The sequence below is a fragment of the Rhipicephalus microplus genome, unplaced genomic scaffold (genome assembly GCF_043290135.1).
Source record: "Rhipicephalus microplus isolate Deutch F79 unplaced genomic scaffold, USDA_Rmic scaffold_18, whole genome shotgun sequence".
In the NCBI taxonomy this organism is placed as follows: Eukaryota; Metazoa; Arthropoda; class Arachnida; order Ixodida; family Ixodidae; genus Rhipicephalus; species Rhipicephalus microplus.
The window spans coordinates 5,680,750-5,703,884 of NW_027464591.1; the positions used below are offsets into that span (position 1 = coordinate 5,680,750).

Consider the following 23,135-nt stretch of genomic DNA (forward strand, 5'->3'; position numbering starts at 1 on the left):
ATCTCGATGACGTGGCGCTTTTCCCTGATAGGTGGCCCAGCATGTGACTTACTTGAGGGCCGTTATGGCTCGACTACCTGATGCAGGCCTCACCGTTAGAGCGCAAAAATGCCACTTAGGGTGCGGAAGCATAAGTCATCTCGGCCACATCGTGGGTCGTGGCCAGTGTAGCCCGTCTGAGCTGAAAGTTGCGGCCGTTTTAGAGTATCGTCGTCTCACCACAAAGTCGGAATTGAGGGCATTTTCGGTACTGGTGGAATATTACCAAGACTACGTCAAGGGTTACTCAAACCTCGCTAGTTCTCTGACCAATTCTCTCCACAAAACGGAGCCCACCGTCATTTCGTGAGGCACTAGAAAAGAGAATGCTTTCAAAAACCTGACAAGCGCTCTCGCAAAACGACCCGTGCTGGCGGCGCCAGACTTTTCTCAGTTTTATTATTCAATGTAATGCCAGTGACCGTGACCTACAAGAGCAGTTTTGTGCCAAAATGACGGCGAAGGGCACAAGTGGCCAGCTTTGTATCTCAGCAGAAAGCTCAGTGTCAAAGAGGAAGCTTACATCACTTAAAAAAAAAAGAGTCCACCTGCCTTGTTTGGGCAATTGGTAAGCTAGCATGTTACTTCTCAGGATTGAGCTTCATGGTATAAACTGATCACTGCCCCTTGACTTGGTTTGCCAACATGTCCTCTAAGAGCGGTGGCTTACGTAGGTTGAACTTGACGCTTCAGCCCCATAACTTTAGTGTACGCTATGAAAAAGGGAATCTGCACACAAATGCAGATGGCCTCAACCGAACTTTTTGAAGGGAAGCTCAACTTCCTCAGTCAAGTTGAGGCACATCCTTCTTGTTTGACGTGTTTTGCATACACTTAATGTATTTTCTTTCAGTTTTATTTTAAACTGTATCAACAATTTTACATTACACTAACAGATGTATTTTGTTTTGAAATGTACTTCAACTGATATTGGCAAGAAGGCCAACCTGTACCATCCTGGAAAAATTGTTCCACTAAAAGTGCGCAGAATGGCTTTCTTTGGCTGTCTCAGTGGGTCCCGACCTACTTGTATTCCATTGAGGATAGTTTCGTGTTTAAAAACACACGTTAGGCATCCTTTCTCGGTATCGGGGCTGCTCAGTGTGATCGGAGCATTTGTGCGGGCCAGTGTTTTGAGCTCTCTAAAGGGATAAGTTTCTCGTGCTAAAACATATAATAGCAGAGAGTCAATACATCTCTTTGCTGCCTTGGTTTGGCGCTGTGAGGGACGTTCAGAGAGTGCTTGCTTCCATCCGAGTGGTTTGGCGTGTTCATTCTCGGTCGTCCCAGTGTTCCTCTGCAGGGCTATGAAAGTCACCACGGGCGGAGAGAACGGAACTGCTACAGTTCTCAACGGTCAATTAGCATCCCTTCTTCCGAGCCCCACTATACAGCTCAAAACTCCGGACCCATTGTCTGGCGACAGGGGTGTTGTTATCCAGAGGCATGGTCCTCATTCAAAGGCGCTTTTTCGCATGAGAACGAACGCAGTTCTGGCCAAATCTCTCCCTTCCAGAACCACCTTCCACGCAGCCGCAGACGAGCCACGTGCAGTTTCGCAAATGCATCGCCTCCTCCGCCAAGCCACGTACAGTTCCGAGGAAGGCCTGGCAGACGGCGGCGAGCTACGTGCAGTTCTGAGCAAAGCTGCGCCTCCTCCGCTGAGCACCGGGAATAGAGAAAAGACCAAAACGTTATTTAAGACCATGCCAGCCTTAAATAATAAATTTTTGAGGATTTTTGCCCCAGCCGACGTCGTCGTGCAAGCCGGCTCTGCACGAACGATAAGCGTCTGCTATAAATTGCTGCCTGTTTTGTTTTACAAAACGCTTGCCTCCATATTACGCCTCTAGGTGAAGGCTTCAGTGAAGTCGGTTCCACTGATCGCCACTCTCGGCTAGCGCTACCATCGCAACACAGCGAATTCTTGACATCCTGCAACCCCTCCAACCCAACTTGGCGGGAGGAGTAGAAGGTGACCCTGCATGACTGTTTTGATCATCAAGCCCAAAAGACCTTGGTATGTGGAGCCCAGGCAGCAGCTGACGCCAATGGGGCCCCGTACTAGCAATCCCCACCTACTAATTGGGGATGCCGTCCTCTAATGAGGCGGTCCCTGCTTACATTGTTTGTTTCTAATAAACGTTTATAAAACCATCACCACACTGAAGGTCTCTGGTGATACCCGCTTTAACTTGGGATAGACCAATATTAGTGTGGCAGGGTAAGATAGTTTGATGATTATGACTCTCTGATCAAGACATAAATACTGTGAAAATACCTTCGCCTACGATGTCAAACCCTTTGCTCAAAATACGTGGGACGCATACTCGTATACCACGGACCGAGGTACGTGGGTATGCACCACAGGTGTCCGCAGTTTATATCTACCGAGGAACGGCGAGAACATGCATTAGTAATTTAAATGCGAGAGTGTTGACGGAAGCCGACATCGGCAGCGTTTACCCAATGAATGAAAGAATAAATGGTAACAGCAGGAATCGGACTCAAGCATTCTGCGTGGCAGTCAAGTCTTCTACAAAAAAAGCCTCACTGGGTCTCGGAACTGTTTTGAAAGAAGACCCTACAGAGGCGTAATGTTGTTGCAGCATAAATGATGGTTGCAGTGCTGCACATCTAATAATTTTATAAACAATACACATGTACTCTAACCCTAAAGGCATAACGTCGGATTGGCGCCAATTGTAGTCAAGTGCCATATACTGAAATTGGTCTACGTAGCACTAATCAGCGCTACCATTCTCACAAAGACAAGCGCTGCATTTCAGTTTACCGCGTCAGGTGTTGGTAATATCAGCGTCTCCTCTATTTTCACAATGCCAGCCAGACGCACCCTATCCAGCTGTTCACCATCCAATCTTCAAGCCCTTTCCTGCTCTCGCCCATCGCCCAGTTTTTGCATGTGCTTTGCTTTCATGTGGGAGAGAACCCGTCATGTAGCACCTCACGACGGAAATCATATCGAGCAATTTTTTGTTCAGTTGTATACAGGTCCGTGGGGCGGCGTCTTGCATTCCTCGTGTTCACAATGTTGGCGGTCACACTGTCCCTGTAAGAGATACGATATTTTGAGATCGCGTGTCGCCGTTCGTGGTGCTATGCGGGCAACCAATGGTAAAGCGTCACTGCGACGCTACTGCATGCGCTGACTTTAACAGCGCTGTGATGCGGCAGCGGCATTGCTTCGAGCCACGGAGAAGGCACACGAAGGAACAAATCTGACTGACGTATATGATATTGGATTGGGAAACACGTCTATCGCATCTCCGGAGGAAAGCGTTCGGACGCGCGTATGATGCAAGCAGCGCTACTCATAGCGCCGCATCACGACCACTCTATGAACTTAGGCGGGCCGGCGGCTCCTTTTGAGAAACGCACGTTTGCAATGACATTGAATGAAATAAAGAAGGCACTGGCATACCCATGTTGCTCTTGGCATTGTTACGCAAGCTTGAGTAATTGTTGGGGCTTCAATAATTCATTTAGGCATTCGAGTGTTAATTGATATGGATATCGGTGCTCCTTTTAGTGCACCCTTTTTTTTTAAATACGATAGTCTTTCTTGGGGACCGACGCAAAAATTTTGGTCTGTCTGTCTTTCTGTCTGTCTGTCTGTACATTTGTCTGTTTGGCCACCTTTAACGGCATTGGGTACTTGAAACGGCCGACCCCATCCACAGCGCCCACCAATGTTGCTGAAGGTTGGGCATTGATGCTTGTGTGATTGTACATTAAAAAGCAAATATTGCGCATGTCTGGTGCTCCATAACAACGCGTATATACTTTGCATCTGCGTCTTTTACTAGGAAAGGCGTACATAAATAATTTTAAGGACCGTAGTGCTTGTCACGCTGGGCTGACCATGCAACGCTTGCATGGAAAGGCGAGCATTTCCAACGCTTTGCTAAGACGAGACGGTGGTGGCACCTACCCGTCGCCTTGCGTTCTACACCTTATCACCTCTGAGATGGGCACGTACACTCGTGTCAGCCACGCGCTTTGTTTTCTAAGACATATGCCAGATGGCACTTATGTATCACGTGGGACGACTTGATGCGCTTGTTCGCCTCCGCTGCACGCTCGAGGTACTCTAACGCAGCACCTTCAGAATACCATTCACCGATTTTCTTGCGCAGAACATCAAATAAAGTTCTTGTTCACTCTCTCCACACGCAATACTATCGTTTTTTGATGACATTTGCAGATTAAATGCAGATACGGGGCTAATTTTAGGAGCGAAGCTACTTATAGCGGCACCTGTTCGTCGCTCGTAGCCGTTGTAGCAGTGTGTAACAAGTATAACGTTTTGACCTCCAAGGTGGTGCCGGTGAGTGATTTCTTCTGTGCGTTGTTGAACAATAAAAGATAGTGCTCAATGTACATGTTAATGGCTGCTAAGAGGAAATGAGAGACAGGAGAATTCGGCTTTTAGTTAACGTGCTTGCTGCGAATTTTTTTATTGTTGAACAACGCAAGGAAGACAAGAAAAGGTTGCTACGTTATACTCGCTGGACGTAACCTCCTTGGTTTTAGAAAGGTTTAGCGAGCGTTGGGCCACAGTGCCGTGAATACAGTGAACTAGTACATACCATGAACTCGAGGTGGTTAAATGTGGGAAATAGACACGAAGCCCAAGCCGTAAGAAAGTGTGCATGTGCCTCCTCTCGTTCAGTCCTTGGGATGTCCGCTCGATGGCGGTGCTTCTATATGAGGAATATATGATGAAAAGATGCGAGATGGTGGTACTTGGAGTGTTAAATAAGTGGACGAACGGACACACAGACAGATGCATAGACGGACGCACGGATGGCTGCATGGACGGACGCAGGAGGGGTTGCATGGATGAAAGCAGGGACGGAAGCACAGATGAACGTGCGGACGCACGAACAGACGCGTGCACAGACGGGCCGATGGACGCACGGGCGGCCACACAAACGCACGCATGGATGGACGGAAGCAAGAACGAATGGATGGACAGATGCTTCGCCCCACTATCCATCATTCACTCCGTAGATATGCTGCCATTTTTTTCGCAATGAATTCATAGAAGGGGGCATAATTTCAAGCATTTTCTTTGCGGTGTAGCCTCCTGGTTAAAAGATAAAAGGAAAATCTAAGGTGCTTTTTGCTATGTATTTTTATGCCACTTGCAAGCACAAATATCTCGGATATGACGTCTGACTCTGAAGTCTAACTAGATGTGTAATGGAGCCCTTTCGCGATGACCAAGAATAAGTGTGTCCCGTTACGTTCGGCTCCGTCGACATTTCGTTGTACGTCCGTAACTGCGGTGGCGGCTCACTGCTATCTTATAGTTGAGTACGAAGTACCTTTTGAATTGTTAAATGCATCTTGTTAACATAAGCCAACGCCTTAAAAAGCCATTTCTTACACCGTAAATATGCATGTTTGTGCGTCTGGTTTAAGATGAGAAACTCGGGCACCTTGGTAAGTTTCGTCGGAAATACCGACAGCATTGCTTACCCAATCACAGTATTTTAGACAGTAACGACGAACCTATAACTGAGAATGTGCATAGTATAGACGAGTGACGGGATGTACCCAATTTCGGTGGCACTTGCCCGCTTTTGATGAACCGTGACGACGACATTGACCCGGTGACAAGCTGAGACCCTGAAGTTTTTTCGCCCTTATATGTACTGGAGTGGAAACTCTCGCCATCCATTATTGGCAATGGCAAAGCCATGGTATGCTCCTGGTCGATTTCCGTTGGAAACGTGCCGTTTTCAAGTGGTGCCCTCGTCAAGGTATGGCGCATTCACACTCAAGAAGCTAAGCAAAAACGAAAGCACCAGAGCGGCCGAAAAACCTCCATCACGCGTGTCGTAAACCTTCACATTTGTTGTACCCCCTGTGCATGCCACCACCGGCTTTGGCCCATTTAGAATTCACTCCATTTTTCCCGTTCTTTGAACATTAAATTTCGTATTGAGTGCAAGTTATGCATGTGGAGAACTAAAAAGCGACAGTTTTCACCTGTCCAAACGTTGCTTCGAGATATACAGTGGAAGGAACAAAATTAGTAGGCATACCGGAAAAGTTGGCGTTGTATTCAGCTGGCTGTGCAAAAGCGCTGGGGCATGCCGACTTGCTCCTGTGGCACCGTCTTCCACTCCAACAAATATTCACAATCATCACATTATACATAGAGCCACATCGCGTCACGCAAACATTTTCCTTTCGTTGTCCGAAGTATGTGCGAAGCTCCGTGCTACGAATTCCTTTCTACTTTGTTTTCTTGTTTCTATGAGTGCACAAGTGATGTACATTTTTCACACGACTTGCGTGCCGCTCTTTTTGCAAAAATAAGTGTTCATTTTTCATTACTTTCTGAGTGTTGTTTTCTTAGTATTACTCTGTTAGTTAATAGTTTGTGGCTTATATTTACTTTTCCTGAGTATTGTTTTCATCTTATTGTGCTGTTAGTAGTCGGTTTAATTCTCAATAATATTTTGCCATGTAATTCAATTTGTTTCACCGTCTCGCAAGTACGTTACTGTTGCACTTTTCAGACTCATGTATCGCATTTTTTCATTTCTTTTTGTGATGCTCCTCTTACTCAATTGCTCCCCGAGGAGCCTGTAAGGTACTTGTAAATAAAAGTAGTGTAATACCTCAAATGCTGGGACGTAAACCCCGAGATAGTGTAAATACTAACTTCTCCGTCGTGCATACCGGCAACTGGACCTTCATACATGTGTCTCAGTGTTGTTATCTGTGTCGTACGAATCAGACACCCGGGAAAGCACGTCCTCATCGCCCAACAATTTTGATCGGGTCGCTGCGTTCATACGTGTGAACATTCTCTATCAAAAAGTAAGCTGCAGTAGGATGCCTTTGAGGGTCATTTGGTACATGATATTGAGGGGAATAGCACAAAAACGAGACGAAGAAAGTGTTGGCTGATCATTGCTGCTAAATGCCGTTCTTGCACTGTTCCCCTAAAAAAAAGCTAGTATTAGCAGAACGACACCTTTGTCGATACTGGCAACAACGATTGTGCACACAGAGACAGGTATACTGCGTATGCACCACCTTGAAACGCTCCTCGGAATCTGTCTGAAGGGGGGCTTTAGTGGTGGCCGAGAACCACAAAAGTTGCATTTGAAGAAGTTTTATTTACATCTCATCGTTACCATTGGAAGGTTAGATACCAGAAGCAACTTGTTGTGCGATGCACGTCATCGGTTTATTTTGATTTCTGTATCCACTGTGATGCTCGCTATGCATCCGACACCAATGTGGTAGTTTGGGTCCTAGAGTTTCCAAAAATACACTAAAGGAGACTCTGACGCTAGTGTCTGTGGGAGCTGCAACGCATGATGCTTTAGCGAGCATGGCAATGATGGAGTGCACAAACTAGCCTAATATTCGTACTTCCGGCTCCGTTTGGCTACGAGTGGCTTGGAACTTCTTAGTCACGAGACAGCTTTCAGCAAATTTTCAGCAGTTACACTTCACCACCTTGACCTTTTATGCTCGCCAATTTCAATCAGGTCACCAAGTTCACAATGGTCTCTTCTTTTGTTCAAGACAAGACCAAACGCAGCATAAAACAAAACCACCAATGCGCAGAATGCCTACAAGAACGAATGCTAGACGAATTTCTCTACTACTCATCGTTCCCATGGGGGCCGAATAGTGGCGCTGCGAGAGTTCGCTCTATAGTCATTATTGTGATGGAAAATCTTGGCTGATGTTTGCCGTCGCCGTCATGCCCAAGATATGTACATATACATATATATGTGAAAAAGGCATAAAAAGAAATCAGTACAAAAATATTTTGAAGTAACATGCTGAGGATTCCATCACGTGACCCCTCGATACGCAGTCTGCTGCACTAGCTATCACAGCTCTTTGCCATGCTTTTTTTCGTTCATGCGATTTACTGCAAGGCATATTTGAAGTTATAACATTCGATTTGACATAGTGATGCATTCATTCAGTGATAATAATATCATAAGTACTGTACAAGCATTCATAGGCTTATACACATATAAACTTAGCAAGTCTAGAAAAAGAAGAAAAGTTCTTCAAACGGCTGGTAAGGATGACCACCTTATCAAGATGGGGTGCCAAGCTGGCTTGAAGTCAAATTCTTTGTAAGTGTTCTTTAGATGGAGAGCCATACAATGAATGAATGAGAGCCATGAAATGAATGCTAGAAGCAGTCGTTTCTTGTGCATTTCTGTCTTGCATGCGCGCTTTCCACAGACTGTGCAGTCTCATATGAAAGACCATATCAAAGAGAACTTCAGCAGGACATGTTGGGTGAGGGTGAATCATAGTATAAGAATTGATGTGAAAACCTTTTTAAACACTACGTTGAAGGATGTCTGAAAACATAATGGCATCTTTGCAATAATAAAGCAGTGTTCTATTGTCTCTGGTACATCGCAGAGATGACAGTTAACTGAAGAAACAAAAATACGTTTCTTTTGCAACCATGGTTTACTGGCAGCGTATCTGTATGGAGTTTATAAAAGGAGATTGTTGCATTAGGAGAAGTATACATTTTTCGGACTGGTCTTGGTAAATCAAGTCCTGGAAGGGCGGAATATAACAATCCGTAAAAGTGGAGATGAACAAAGCATGGATAACAAATTCTTGTGAAGCTTTACGCATGATCGAAGCATGGATAACGAATTCTTGCGAAGCTTTACGCATGATCCTTTGTATATATTACTATAAGTGACATTGGAGGTGAACGTTCTGAAAGTTTGGCAGTCACTTCAGGGGTGCCACAAGGCAGTGTCCTAGGCCCCCTGCTTTTCTTGGTTTACATTAATGATATTGTTAGCGTAGTAAGCCCTGGTGTTCGAATTCGATTATTTGCAGACGACTGCGTACTATTCAAAAACATTTTTCATCTTGATGATCAGGTTGAGTTAAATAGCAATTTAAATAACGTATTGAAGTGGTGCTAAAATGGCGCATGGTTTTGAACGCCGATAAAACCGTACTGCTCCCTATAACGCGCAAAAAAGCACCCCTGTCTGTTACCAGCTTTGTTCTTCGCCACTTAGGCAAGTCGATAGCTATAAATACTTGGGTGTTATAATAACAACTACCTTATCATGGAATAAACATATAAATATTATTTCCTCCTCTTAATTCAGAAAACTTTGCTTTTTAAAACATAAGATTCATAATGCCCTAAGCAATGTTAAATTACCGGCATATTATTCTTTAATAAAAGCTAAATTAGAATACGCGAGTGCAGTATGGGACCCATACACTCAAACTAACATCAAGTGCCTGGAAAGAATACAAAGGAAAGCCGTCCGGTTCCTTTTTAACAAGTTCTCACGAGTCGACTCTCCTTCTGAAATAATGAAGGCCAATGGCATTTCCCTTCTTAGCACACGTCGAAAACAGATAAGAATTGACCTTCTTTCTCTTATTCTGAACCACAAACTTGCGATTGACCCATCGCCGTATCTGAAATCGTTATCAACCAGACCCACAAGGCATCATCGAGCCAAATCTCTAACACCCTATTTCTGCAGGACAGACGCTTATAAGTTCTCATATTTTCCACGCACGGTCTCAGATTGGAACGGAACAACTCGGGCATCCTCAGAGAATCTATTTCTCCTTCGCTCTAAATAGCATTGTCCTGAAAATTCAGGTTTCCGATCTTTTATTACAGCGTTCTTATTTTCTTTTAGTTTTCTTTTTCTTCTTGTATGTGCTGTACTTATTGTATACTTATGTATTCATTGCTTTCTTGGCTTGAACGGTGAAAATAATTGTGTTTATTGTTTTGTATTCGTTATGTATTTATTTTTACTTTAATCGCACAACATAAGAAGTATGACTTTGTGGTGTTTTTTTCTCTTTTGTCCAGTACATACGTTATTATGAAATGATTTGCTATGTCGCTCCTTGTGTTCACTATGAGTGTATGAAACACTCACCCCAAACAATCTTCATGCCACTTATTGTTCGACTATATCCCCTTGTAACTGCCCACCTGCTTGGACCTAAGGGTCTGCAGTATGTAATAAATAAATAAACAAATAAATAAATAAATAAATAAATATTCAATTGAAGATTTGACTTTGCGAGACCAGACATTCATCAAAACTTCCTGCATAAATTCCCACAAGCACGTGTGTACAAAGAAATCAGAAGAAACAATCAGGTCAGGAAGGCATGAACAAATATAATCTGCAATAATGAAATAATTATGGAATGTGAACTGTCACAATGAAAGCAGAACATTGAAACTACTTGCCATAGATATAAATTAACTGATCCCAGCCCTCCCTCTCTTATTGGCCTGAATAGGTTGTCCCGTCTCAATGATTTAAACGTCGTAGATCATTAGAAACTTGCGAAAGTCCGTCGAAAGCGCTGTATGTAAGATCGAGCGCAATGAATAAGTTGCATTACATAGTAAAGCTTTGTATCTAAAAAAAAATTATGGCAAGTTTCAGCTCTCCCACAGATGGAAAGGCGATGTGGAACAAAAGTCTGGGCTTGTTGTACAAGCTTAGGGACGCAATTTTTTCCAGTAACACGCATTGAGTCTGCGCGTATCTAGCGGGACACCAAGGTTCTTTGATGAAATACCAGTTCCATTAATTCCTGCGAACATGTCTGGCGAACTACCCCCTGATCTAAACCACAATCCATAATTTTTAGATGAGTTTAAGTCAGCACCTGATAGAGTGCTGAGTTTACTTATTGTAGATAACAGATTTTAAACACTTTCTTTCTATGAACAAAAGAAAGCTGCGTCGTCAGCATAAGCCAACACCTTAACCTCATTGCATAATAGATCGAAGTCACAAATACTATTCGATCGTATTGCGCTCAGACATGGCGGCTCAAGATAAAGTTCAAACAGCAGTGCGGACCTTGGGCAGCCTTGTTTTGCAGAAGAGTGAATAGATACTGGCTTTGACACAGGTGGCCATAAATAATTAGCCGAGTTGAACAGTCATTGTAACAAAGTTTAACAAGCGCCAGCACAACAGAGCCCACATTTGCATGCTTCGGAAGAGAGAGAGAAAAAAGAAAGGAATGGCTGAAATGGTCAATAGCTTTGGCAAGGTCTACCTGCAGCATAGCAAGCTGTCCTTGAGAACTGTAAAAATACTGAAGAAGCGTTCGAGCGATGTGTATGTTGGTTTGTATGGAGCTGCCCCTAATTCCACATGTCTGGTGAGAACCAATCAATATTGATGTCACGTACTGTAACAAATTTGATGATTTCTTAAATAAAGTCCATTCAGTTCAATTCAATTATTACATTAGCAAAAATTTTGTTGTCATTATTGCACAACATTATTGATCTGTAACCTTCAAGGTAACGAAGTTTTTTTTTCCTTTCCAGAAATTTTCGGAATCAGAACAGTATGACTTTTGCAAAGACCATGGGAGAGTCTTCTTGTCACAACTTTTCCTAAATATATCCAGTAGAATAGAACTGAGAGTTATTTTGAATGATTTGTAAAATTCAGCAGGAGGCCCATGAAGGCCAGGTGTTTTTGACAAAGGTGTTTAATCCTTGGCCTGCTAATTTCCCCTAACATAATAGATAGATGATAGATACGTGGTGTTTAACGTCTCAAAACTATCTTATGAATAAGAGAGACGCCGTAGTGGAGGTCTCCGGAAATTTCGACCACCTGGGGTTCTTTAACGTGCACCCAAAGCTAACGTAATGACACTACTAATGATTGCGCACTCATCTTCGTTGAATGGCCTTAACCGAAAAACAAAATTTGCTTTGCTTTCGTCACCATGGTCATCACGAAGAGCATTAAACAAGACTTCGCAGAACCTTTCGAATTGCAAGATCAGGTTCATTTTGCCTGTTATAAAATCACCGCTAGAACGCATAACTTAGGCACTGCGTAATACCGCTTGTTATGTTTTGCCGCTCATAAGTTGATCGTGCAGATGGGACAGCACCAGAAGCTTCGTTATTCAAAGCTTCTTTCTCGACTCTCTCTCGGTAACTATACACCACTTATCCTCTGGAATGCAAACTACGTCCGTCTCCTCCGCTGCTGGGGACAAATACACAATGTGAAACGAACCCGCTCTGCTAACCGGCTTGGAATGTTTGTGGTTTAGAGATAAGTCGCCGCGGCCGGGGGCAAACGCACAATGGGATTAAGCGACCCCGTCCTGCCTCCCCTGCCGGGCGCGAGCTCAGTGGAAGTGGGCGACACGCTCTGCCCTGGCGATCGGCCCAAAGTCGCAGCGATGCACGACCCGAGCACAGGGAAAGCGGAGAAAGTCAAAAGCCGCTTGCTACCTGCGGGGGCAATTACGTTCCGCGCGCAATCATTCAATTTCCGGCTTTGGAGGTTCGTCTCGGCTCGCTGGGTGTGGGAAAGGGCATGAATGTACCGGGTCTACAATGCCGATATCTCCCGAGCGTTAGAATTCCTGAGCGCGGGGGAGGTGGAGAGAGAGAGATATGATGGGAAAGAGTATCAAAACGCCTGTTTAAACTGTAGAAGCGCTGCTGTCGAGAGTAAGGTCAGCCCAGTAGGGAGTGACTTAATCTTAGTGGAAACAGATTGGATGAGAGAATGTTGAGGCGGACCAGCAGTGGCCCCCTCCCCTTTTTCTTTGTTACCGCAAGATGCTTAAGACTGGAGGGAATCCGTTTCTCTTCAGTCGAGGCTGCAATCACTTAGCTGATAGATCAGTACGACTCCGTACGATGCAACTTTTGTCTGGGCCGTAACCACTTGGTGGTCGAACAGTGAGACTAAGTACGTTGTATGTAGTAACAGTGTTCTAGGCTCTAACTTAAGAAAAGTTAAGTAGAAGAGTAAGACGCTGTTGATGTCTGTGTTATCATGAGTGTGCTTCGGCAAGATGTACATATGACTGTAAATATTTCGCTGTAATATACCTTCAAGTTTTCATTACCTCCAACCTGCCTCCTGCTTCATCGACGCCGATCATCTCCTTGACGGGACTTCAATCCACATCAAGGAGATCAACGAACGAAAAGGAAAACTTAACTGGCGCAGTCGACAGGATCGGCGAGCTCTGCAGCACCATACACTGGACCAGCGCTGAGAGGACCGAGGGGCAAGGCATCCAACAGCCACCAGCGGCAAAGTCGAGGCTGCAATCACTTAACTGATAGATCAGTACGACTCCGTACGATGCAACTTTTGTCTGGGCCGTAACCACTTGGTGGTCGAACAGTGAGACTAAGTACGTTGTATGTAGTAACAGTGTTCTAGGCTCTAACTTAAGAAAAGTTAAGTAGAAGAGTAAGACGCTGTTGATGTCTGTGTTATCATGAGTGTGCTTCGGCAAGATGTACATATGACTGTAAATATTTCGCTGTAATATACCTTCAAGTTTTCGTTACCTCCAACCTGCCTCCTGCTTCATCGACGCCGATCATCTCCTTGACGGGACTTCAATCCATATCAAGGAGATCAACGAACAAAAAGGAAAACTTAACTGGCGCAGTCGACAGGATCGGCGAGCTCTGCAGCACCATACACTGGACCAGCGCTGAGAGGACTGAGGGGCAAGGCATCCAACAGCCACCAGCGGCAAAGTCGAGACGCTCCCACAGCAGCCAACTCCGGCACCGTGGAGGAGATCCGGGAACGACAGTGCATACAGCAAAGGGTGATCAGGATTTCTTGCGTTCTTCTCTAGTTGGCATGGCAGTTTATGTGTAGAGCACATGGTGAGAACACGCGGGGGTGCTAAAACAATGGAGTCTAATGAAGATGAGGGTACGAGTGCGGCAGATGTGAATCGGAGTCGAGAATCATCCAATGATGGTATTCAAAATTCTGATCAGTCAAATGGGGCGACAGTGCTTACTCAGAGGCAAGAATCGATGCAGCAGGCATCTCAGGTTTTGCCGAAATCAAGCGAAGCGAGAACGCTCGAGCTTGAAATTCAAAAACTCAATCTTCAGATTCAGTACGAAAATTTATTGCAGGCTAGAATGAACGCGGAACGTCTCAATGGCACGTTGTTCAACTCTGGGTCGGAGACGGGTGATCAGAGGCGCCGGGGTTTCGATTCTGTTCAGCAATGTGCAAAAGTGCTAAAAGGGTTCCGCCTGCCGAGTGACGCGGATGTCCCATTATGGTTTGAGGAAGTAGAAAAACTTTTTGCTACTTACCAGGTACCGCACGAGAGCCGCGTGCATTTGGTTATGCCAGCGCTAACTGAGCGAGTCCGTTACCTACTGCGTAACCTCAACCCTGAAGAGAGTGCAGATTATGAGTCAGTTAAAGCAGCAGTGCTGACGGAACTGAAGCTTTCTCCGGCAGAGTACCTGCTGAGGTTCGAAAGAGCCGTAAAGCGTAAGGAAGAGACGTGGGCACAGTTCGCGTCCCGCGTGAAAACCTATTTCGCATACTACCTCCAAGTGAGAGAAGCCGACACGGTAGAAGTGATGGCAGAACTCATGGTTGCTGACCGCATAAAATCGGGCCTTAGTACGGAGGGTCTTGAGTATGTGAGATTAAGGGAAGGCGAGGGATGGCTTAGGCCAACTGAGATCGCGAAAGTGCTCCAAACTTTCGAGCAAGCGAAAGGGAAAGGGCGTGCTTCAAAGCAACCAACTGTAGAAATGGGGCAGAAGCTGGCGACACGAGTTGAGAAAGGGGCTCTGAAATGCCACTTATGTCACGGCTCAGGCCATTTCGCTAAAGAGTGCCCGAAGGCTAGTGATAAGGAGAACAACCCCAAGAAGGCTACCGAGCCAAAGCGGAAGGTTCAAAAGGTAACGTTATCCCACGAGACGGATACTGAAATACCTACTGGAGTACTTAGCGCAAAGGTGAAGTCTCTGAAACACGAGGGTGAAGGCACAGATAAACTGCAGTTAATTCCTGTATCATGTGCAGGCATATCCGCAGATGCGATTTTGGATACGGGGAGTGAGATAACCGTCATCCGGGAGAGTCTGCTTCCGCGAAGTGTTGTAGAGCCGTCTGGCACGGTAAGATTGGTGTCCGCTTTCGGTAAAACTATCGAGGCAAGGCTAGCTACGTTACCGGTCAAATTAAATAGCCCGCGAGAGGTTACGGAGCCTCAGAACGTCGACCTACTCTGCGCGTTAACTGATGAGCTCGTCGAGGGCACAGATTGTTTGTTGACCAAGGACGATTGGAAACTTTTGTTGAAGGCCAGCAGCCCTCTGGCACCCTGTCGAGCACCGGCCGAGCCTGCTCACGAGGCGGAACAAGCAGTAGAGAAACAAAAGGTAGTTGCCTGTAATCTTACCTTGGAGGAGAAAGATGATTCCGGGGAAGAGGCGCAAACTGATAAAGAAAGGGAGGCGTCATTAGGCCAAAGAGTAGAGTTCCGCGATGTGCAGTTGAGCGACACTACGCTAAAGAAATGTTGGGAAGATGCGCGTAGTGGGAAATCCGGCATGTTCATTTCAGACGGACTATTATACCACTGCGACTCAATAGCAGGCACTCGAGTGAGTCAGCTAGTTGTCCCCAAAGATAAGCGCACTGAGGTGATGCACTTAGCACACGAGTCACTATGCGGAGGGCACCTAGGGTCAAAGAAAACAAGAGCTCGCATTAGGTATAATTTTTTTTGGCCGGGTATGGCGAAGGAGATATTAGAGCATTGTCGGTCGTGCCATGAATGTCAAATTCGTTCAGACAAGCGTCGCACGGATAAAGTGCCTATAACTCCGCTCACTAGACCCGAGCACCCTTTCCGAGTTGTCAATGTAAATGTGATTGGACCCCTAGACACACCGTCAGCGAGAGGGCATAAGTATGCGCTGTGCTTAGTGGATCTTTGCACGAGGTGGCCAGAGGTGATCCCACTGCGCTCTTTGACAGCTAAGGCGACTTGTGATGCACTGATTGAGATATTCAGTCGCACAGGCGTTCCGGAGATGATCTGCTCCGATCAGGGCACTAATTTCAAATCGCAGCTCACGCAAACGATGCTGGAGAAATTGGGTTGCATGCCAAAATTTTCAACCCCAGAACACCCAGAAAAGATAGCAGCAATTAAGAACTTGGGACCACCGCGCACCAAGAAGGAACTACGCAGCCGGTTAGGACTTTGCGGCTACTATCGAGAGTACGTCCGAGGTTATGCAGAGGTGACGAGCCCGCTCACGCTGTTAACAAAGAAAGCGGTACCTAATAAGATACCCTGGCCGGAGGAAGCTCAGGCGGCATTTGAGACTCTCAAACGATCTTTGTGCGAGGCTGTGGCGCTAAACACCCCTGAGCCATCTCAGCCCTACTGGCTTTTCACAGACGCATCAGCTACGGCGGCGGGAGCATGTTTGGCACAAATGTCAGCCGAGGGAGAAGAGAAGCCTTTCACCTTTGCAAGCCACCGCTTCTCACCGACCCAGATGCGTTGGTCAACAATTAAGAGGGAAGCGTTCGCAATAATATGGGCCTTAAAGAAGTTTGACTACTGGCTTTTCGGTGCCATAGTAAACGTCGTTTCCGACCACAATCCGCTGTCGTACCTTACAACTTCGACTCCGAACGGGGCGAAATTAACAAGATGGGCGCTGGCTTTACAGCAATATCATGTGTCGGTACAACACCGGAAAGGAGTATGTAACGGTAATGCGGATGCGTTATCTAGGCTTCAGAATAGTTTATGGAAGCCATCAGAATAACAGTGCCATGCCAACTGGGGGGGGACGTGAATGTTCCTGCCCACGTGCTGCTGTATATTGTGGACTGTGTGATTGACAATTCAAGAAACAGACACTAGTGATCTCAATGCTTGAAGCAGCAATGCTGTACTTGATTGTTTAGCATGTATTTGTTTTCGTTTAGTGTATTATCCTGTAGTGTTGACTTGCAATTGTGTTTGATGCTTGTGTACAACTGTTGTGTGGTTAGAAAATCCAGTGACTTAATCGCGGCAGTGCTTTATCGTATCACTGAGCGTAAGACAGCCCAGTATACTCTTTAGGGGGGACGTGTTATGTTTTGCCGCTCATAAGTTGATAGTGCGGATGGGACAGCACCAGAAGCTTCGTTATTCAAAGCTTCTTTCTCGACTCTCTCTCGGTAACTATACACCACTTATCCTCTGGAATGCAAACTACGTCCGTCTCCTCCGCTGCTGGGGACAAATACACAATGTGAAACGAACCCGCTCTGCTAACCCGGCTTGGAATGTTTGTGGTTTAGAGATAAGTCGCCGCGGCCGGGGGCAAACGCACAATGGGATTAAGCGACCCCGTCCTGCCTCCCCTGCCGGGCGCGAGCTCAGTGGAAGTGGGCGACACGCTCTGCCCTGGCGATCGGCCCAAAGTCGCAGCGATGCACGACCCGAGCACAGGGAAAGCGGAGAAAGTCAAAAGCCGCTTGCTACCTGCGGGGGCAATTACGTTCCGCGCGCAATCATTCAATTTCCGGCTTTGGAGGTTCGTCTCGGCTCGCTGGGTGTGGGAAAGGGCATGAATGTACCGGGTCTACAATGCCGATATCTCCCGAGCGTTAGAATTCCTGAGCGCGGGGGAGGTGGAGAGAGAGAGATATGATGGGAAAGAGTATCAAAACGCCTGTTTAAACTGTAGAAGCGCTGCTGTCGAGAGTAAGGTCAGCCCAGTAGGGAGTGACTTAATCTTAGTGGAAACAGATTGGATGAGAGAATGTTGAGGCGGACCAGCAGTGGCCCCCTCCCCTTTTTCTTTGTTACCGCAAGATGCTTAAGACTGGAGGGAATCCGTTTCTCTTCAGTCGAGGCTGCAATCACTTAGCTGATAGATCAGTACGACTCCGTACGATGCAACTTTTGTCTGGGCCGTAACCACTTGGTGGTCGAACAGTGAGACTAAGTACGTTGTATGTAGTAACAGTGTTCTAGGCTCTAACTTAAGAAAAGTTAAGTAGAAGAGTAAGACGCTGTTGATGTCTGTGTTATCATGAGTGTGCTTCGGCAAGATGTACATATGACTGTAAATATTTCGCTGTAATATACCTTCAAGTTTTCATTACCTCCAACCTGCCTCCTGCTTCATCGACGCCGATCATCTCCTTGACGGGACTTCAATCCACATCAAGGAGATCAACGAACGAAAAGGAAAACTTAACTCCGCTCATCAAGTAAAGCTTGACGCGTCGGTTCCTCAACCACTCGCCAGGCTTGTGCCGCTGATGTTACGGTGACCTATTCATATGCACCCTTTACCGCTCGTGGTACGCATTTCTCGGAAGAGCTTGAGCATGTTTTCTTTTACCAATGATTTTACATTTTCTTTTAAATGGAAAACTGCCCTTTGAGAGGCGCAAGAAAAAGTGGCCCCTTTCTGTACCACTCATGATGTAGAGGAGAAAAAATCACAGCATATCAATGGTGTGAATGAGGACGAGTGGGGCGAAGCTTCGCTCAGTCTATCCGCCATTACGTCTATGCATCCGTTCGTGCGTCCGTCCGTCCGTGTGACTGTTCATGCGTCCATCTGTCCGTGCTTCAGTGCTTGAGTTTGCCCGTCCATGTCTCTGTCTGTCTGTTTCTCCGTCCTTCCGTCCGTCTGTCCATCTAGTGAACACTCCAAATACCACCATATCTCATCTTTTCATCATATATTCATCATATACAAGTACCGCCATCCAGCGGATATTACAAGCACTAAGGCGGGAGGTGGCTACTACATACAAGAGACGCGCACGACGCACACCTAAAGGAGCTTCACCCCTAAAAGAAGTCGGGGCACACTAGGCGTCAGATGCCACCGCGTGTTGGAGACGCAGAGGTGTCATTCCACGTACCACAGTTAAAACGAAAAAAAAAGAAATCAAACAGCGTTGGCTATTATTTCCAAACTGCTTTATTTGCTCATTTATTTATTGTTGTTGCTGGAATTATTTGCTTCATTTTCTATTTACATTATCTGGAATTGTTGATTTCTTCTATTTAATTTTTCCTTGATCCCTCTCATTAGGTAAACAAAAGTGAGCTAAGAAATTGACAGTATTTTGTTAGAACTACCCGGTTCTCGGCCAATCATCCAGCGTGGGTTTGTGCCATATATTCCAGGTTCTTCTTCTGCATTGTCGACATTTTCAGCGCATTCTTAAAATACAAACACGTAAAAACTACGACAATTGTTTTGTTCACACTTGTTTAGTGTATACCTATACATTCTTTTCGTGTCCATCTTTGTGCTGTAGCAGTGTGCTGAAAGTATCGAGCTGCTCGTCCTTCTCCACGTGATATTCTAATTTCTTGCTATTGCATTCATTGTTTCACCGTAGTGGCGAAACTGTGACTTTTATAGGGGCGAAGCTCTTTAGGATGTAAGGTAGTTCCTCGTAGGCGTAGTAGCCACCACTGGTAGTAAGAGCATTCACTAGTCACGCTAGCACTGCTACTACTCAGATCGCTCGCTAGATAGTGCTGCGGCGCTCGCTCAACCCTGATACGTGCTCTCGTTCGCTCTTGCATTCAAGTGCGTTCGCTCTTGGTGCGCTTCCTCTTTCACCGGTCTGTGTGCTTCGAGTATTAGCGACGAAGTCAATGCGGCGGAGTGGAGGGCTTGGAAAACGGCTGCAGCGTGAGCTCGCCGTCTTCACATGATGATCGACGGGGCAAGATTTACGGAGTATTCATGGGTTACAGATGTACCTATGGAGCTTCGCCCCCCTTATCACAATCACTGCGTGAATATGCTGTGATTTTTCAGGAACCTCTGTGGTTAAGGCGTCTTGGAAATCTATTTTCGAACTCGTCCACTTCATGCAGGGCCGGAAAGAGGTTCGGTGAGACTGGGTCACCCTAAAGGAACACTGGCGCCCTGCTCCATGGCAATGACGGTCATGGGCTCATATATCTAGACGACATTAAAATGTGGCAACTTGAAATGAACACTAACCTCGGCGAAAGACAACATTGCCATAACAGACACGGCTGATCCCCAACAAGCCCAAGATTAAGGTAGCACTGCAGGTATTAGAAAATGAAGCATACAAATACACATGTGGCCGGAGAACATTCAAGGGCCGCTCGCCAACGCCGGGTTTTTCGCGTATTCGTAGCTTGAGGCCAGACATTTAGGAGGCCATTATTGAGTCAGCTGAAAGAGTAGACGAGACTTACTCCAAGTAGGCGCCCATGCCCCTTTCCTTTTAAACAGAAGAGAAATTAATAAACATGTTCTATAATTACTTCATTCATTTATTTTACCAAGGGACTTCTCGTCATCTGCAGGACGTATACATAAGTGCTTAAAAATTTCAGTTTGGAGCACTACACGCCGCTGAAGCATTACAGCGTGCCTTGGAAAAATAAATAAGCCGAGTACTGCTTATGCAATACCTTACGATGGCCTCTTAATGATTGGAGACCATCCAATACGTCACTGATCCAAGGCCGTCAGGCCTCAAACCACATTCATCGTTTCCTTGTAATGCTGTCGACCACTAAATCATGCAAGATTTTAATGTTAAAGATCCAGCTTTTTTTTTTCAAACAAAACTTTTATAAACCATAATAACGTTGAGTTCTGAATAGCCAAGTATATTACGTGGCTGCTCACGAAGAGGCAGACAATAAATGTTTTCCTGCATCTGTCAGCGGGGATGAAAGTAGGTGCTACCTACTATGTACGTCTTTTGAAATTTGATATCAGAGGACTGCATGCCGCTGAAGCATTACAGCGTGCCCCAGGGAAAAAAATCGAGTACTCGACAAGCCCCAAAACCACGCCAGGAAATCACTCAAATATGTTAATGGATAACATAGCTTCGCAGTCTAGGAAGGTGCCCCCCCCCCCCCTTTGATGTGTGAGTGAATGTAGGAACATCGCAACCTAGAAGTAGTTACGAAGTAACTACTAAGTACTTCTAGGTTGCGCTGTTGCTAAAATCAGTTATGTCCTACCAACTTGCCCAAGTTTCCACGCTCGATATGTGAGGGATGAGGGGGGGGGGCACAGTGCGGCGAAGGCAAGCAAGCAACTCAACTGTTTTCATTTGCACGTTGCAAACGAAACTGAATAAAAAGACACTACGGTTACTATAAGGTTTGCAAGAAGCAACGAAGAATGGGAAAGAATAATTGTTTCTTTCTTTTCGTGAACTGCTTTGGCCTTATGCATATTGTTTTCTTATAAATTCCCGAAATTCTTTGCAATATGACGGAAGCAGTATGGAGCGATACCTACGCCAATGAAGGGTCAAAGAAAGAAAACATAAAAAGTGGGAAAGAGTGAGGGAGTGGAATAAGGAAAGATGCAGAGCGCGGTTGCCACATGGTGCTGCTCTCAGCTCCGACCAAGTGCCGCTCGGGGAACGCGCGCGCGCGGGAAAAAAATAATATTAAGAGCGGCGCCGGTAGCGGCGTTGGCGGGGCTTGAACGAGACCGGCAGTCAGTCAAGCTAATACGACAAGCGAGTGCCTGCGGTCGCCTCTAACTCGATTTGGAGAACGGGGCCCGCGCGAACCTTCCTCGCCTTCCCCCTTCCACCTTTTTTCCCGCGCAAGTGTTATTTTTTCCCCAGGTTTACTTCCCCACCCTCTCGCCATTTTTCCCGCTCGCTTCGCTCCCCCCCCCCCCCGTCGTTCGTGCTGTGGCTACAATCCTTTCCATCACTTCTGCTCCTCGCTGCCTTTTCCCTTTTCAATCTCCATCGTTCCTTTTGTACCGCTCCCCATTTTTCTTTTTTACGCGATGCGGGTATTCCCTTTTTTTGTTAGTTTTCCCGCACATGCTTTCTTCCTCGTTTTTTTCTTTTCAATTTCTCATTGCCCGAAGAAAGTTGTACGTCGCAGCCGCTTCTCTCACCCTGTATGCACTTCAGTCCTCTGTTTATTTCTCTCTCTCTCTGTATTACACATTTATGCCGTTCCGTCTCTCCTCTTCTTCCCTCTTCCTTTCTCTTTCCGCATTTATTCTCACCGTGCGCTCAGTTCTAGTGCACTCTCGAGGCCTGTGACGTAGGACCGCCCGGGGCGCTGCACGCGGGCTCACCTGGGCTGTTCGGCGCGTTCGTCCCAAGGCCACGCACGGCGGCGCATCTAGCTAAAATGTGTGCGCCATTTTTTTTTCAATGAGACCATGGGGAGTTTATGATATTGCCCATTTTTTGAGTTGCCCTGACGACCTAATTGTGCTCAAATCCTGCACTCTGCTTGCGTTATGTTGTAAAACGATTCAAGTTAGTTTGCACGCCACTCGGCTTGCGTTCTCAAGGATGCAAAATCTAAGGCGTAATAATCAAAAACTTTGAATTAGTGAAATCTAGCAGCTTGCATGCACCGGTAGACCATAGTGTGATTGGCTTTTTGCAATATCCTAAGCAGCTTGTATGGCGCGAACTGAATGAGAAAGAGTTGAGCTAGTCGAAAAATATTCATCTGTAAAAAAAAATAAACATGCTATAGTTTCAGACTCTTACCTAAAAATGAGGCTTTCTTACAAGTTTTCTTTAATTCGTGGTCTGTACTGCTGTATAGAGACGACAGATAATGAAACTTAAAAGGACAATGACGTGTGTTAATGAAAGCGAGGGAGAGAAATCACTGAACGAATAAATGCGAAGAAAAAAAGCTACAACTGTAGATAATGGGGCGAGGAACAACCTCTCCAACATAAAGTGCAGGAGTGACCAAGAAGTTAAGGCCTCGAGATTCGCAGATGCGCAAGTGTTCTCACCTGGAACCTAAGAAGCACCGATCTTGTTTTATTTCGTCAGTGTGAGGAAGCAAGCTGTGTCTAACATTCGCGCAGCTACAAAAGTGCTCATTATACTACAAGTAATGAACCACTAGGGTAGACGCGTGGAGCGTGAGACAGAGTTCATAATTCATATAGTCGTCGCAGGGGGTCACGTCCGAGGAAACGCGAGAGCAGAGTCGGGAACACCGTTCACACTGAGAGTTCCATATATGTGTGCGTGTGTGGGGCTAAAGAGAGATGGCGTCGGTGTCATCTGGTGATTTCTGATTCTCATATAAATGGTCACAGGCCATTCAGTCTTGGGCTGCAGAAGTTGAGATGTCTTGGCACGTATTTGCGATAATGCGCACAGCCCACTTGACTTTCATTTTTTCGTTCCTTCTCTATGCTTGATATGTAAGTACGAGTGTGC

The 23,135-nt window shown here is 45.9% G+C and overlaps 1 protein-coding gene across 1 annotated transcript; it reads left to right on the forward strand.

The window, feature by feature from the left end:
• The first annotated feature begins 12,011 nt into the window (after nt 1–12,011).
• Nucleotides 12,012–19,880, forward strand: LOC142785178 (uncharacterized). The gene is made up of 2 exons (XM_075883633.1): nt 12,012–15,311; nt 19,789–19,880. Exons 1-2 carry the CDS (start codon nt 13,763–13,765, stop codon nt 19,878–19,880), a joined length of 1,641 nt encoding a protein of 546 aa, XP_075739748.1. The 5' UTR covers nt 12,012–13,762.
• The last annotated feature ends 3,255 nt before the right edge of the window (nt 19,881–23,135 follow it).

Coding starts and splice junctions, on each gene's coding strand:
- LOC142785178 (XM_075883633.1), top strand. CDS start 13,763: ATGGTGAGAACACGCGGGGGTGCTAAAACAATGGAGTCTAATGAAGAT. Junction 15,312..19,788: donor GAAACAAAAGGTAGTTGCCT/GTAATCTTACCT, acceptor CACTTCATGCAG/GGCCGGAAAGAGGTTCGGTG.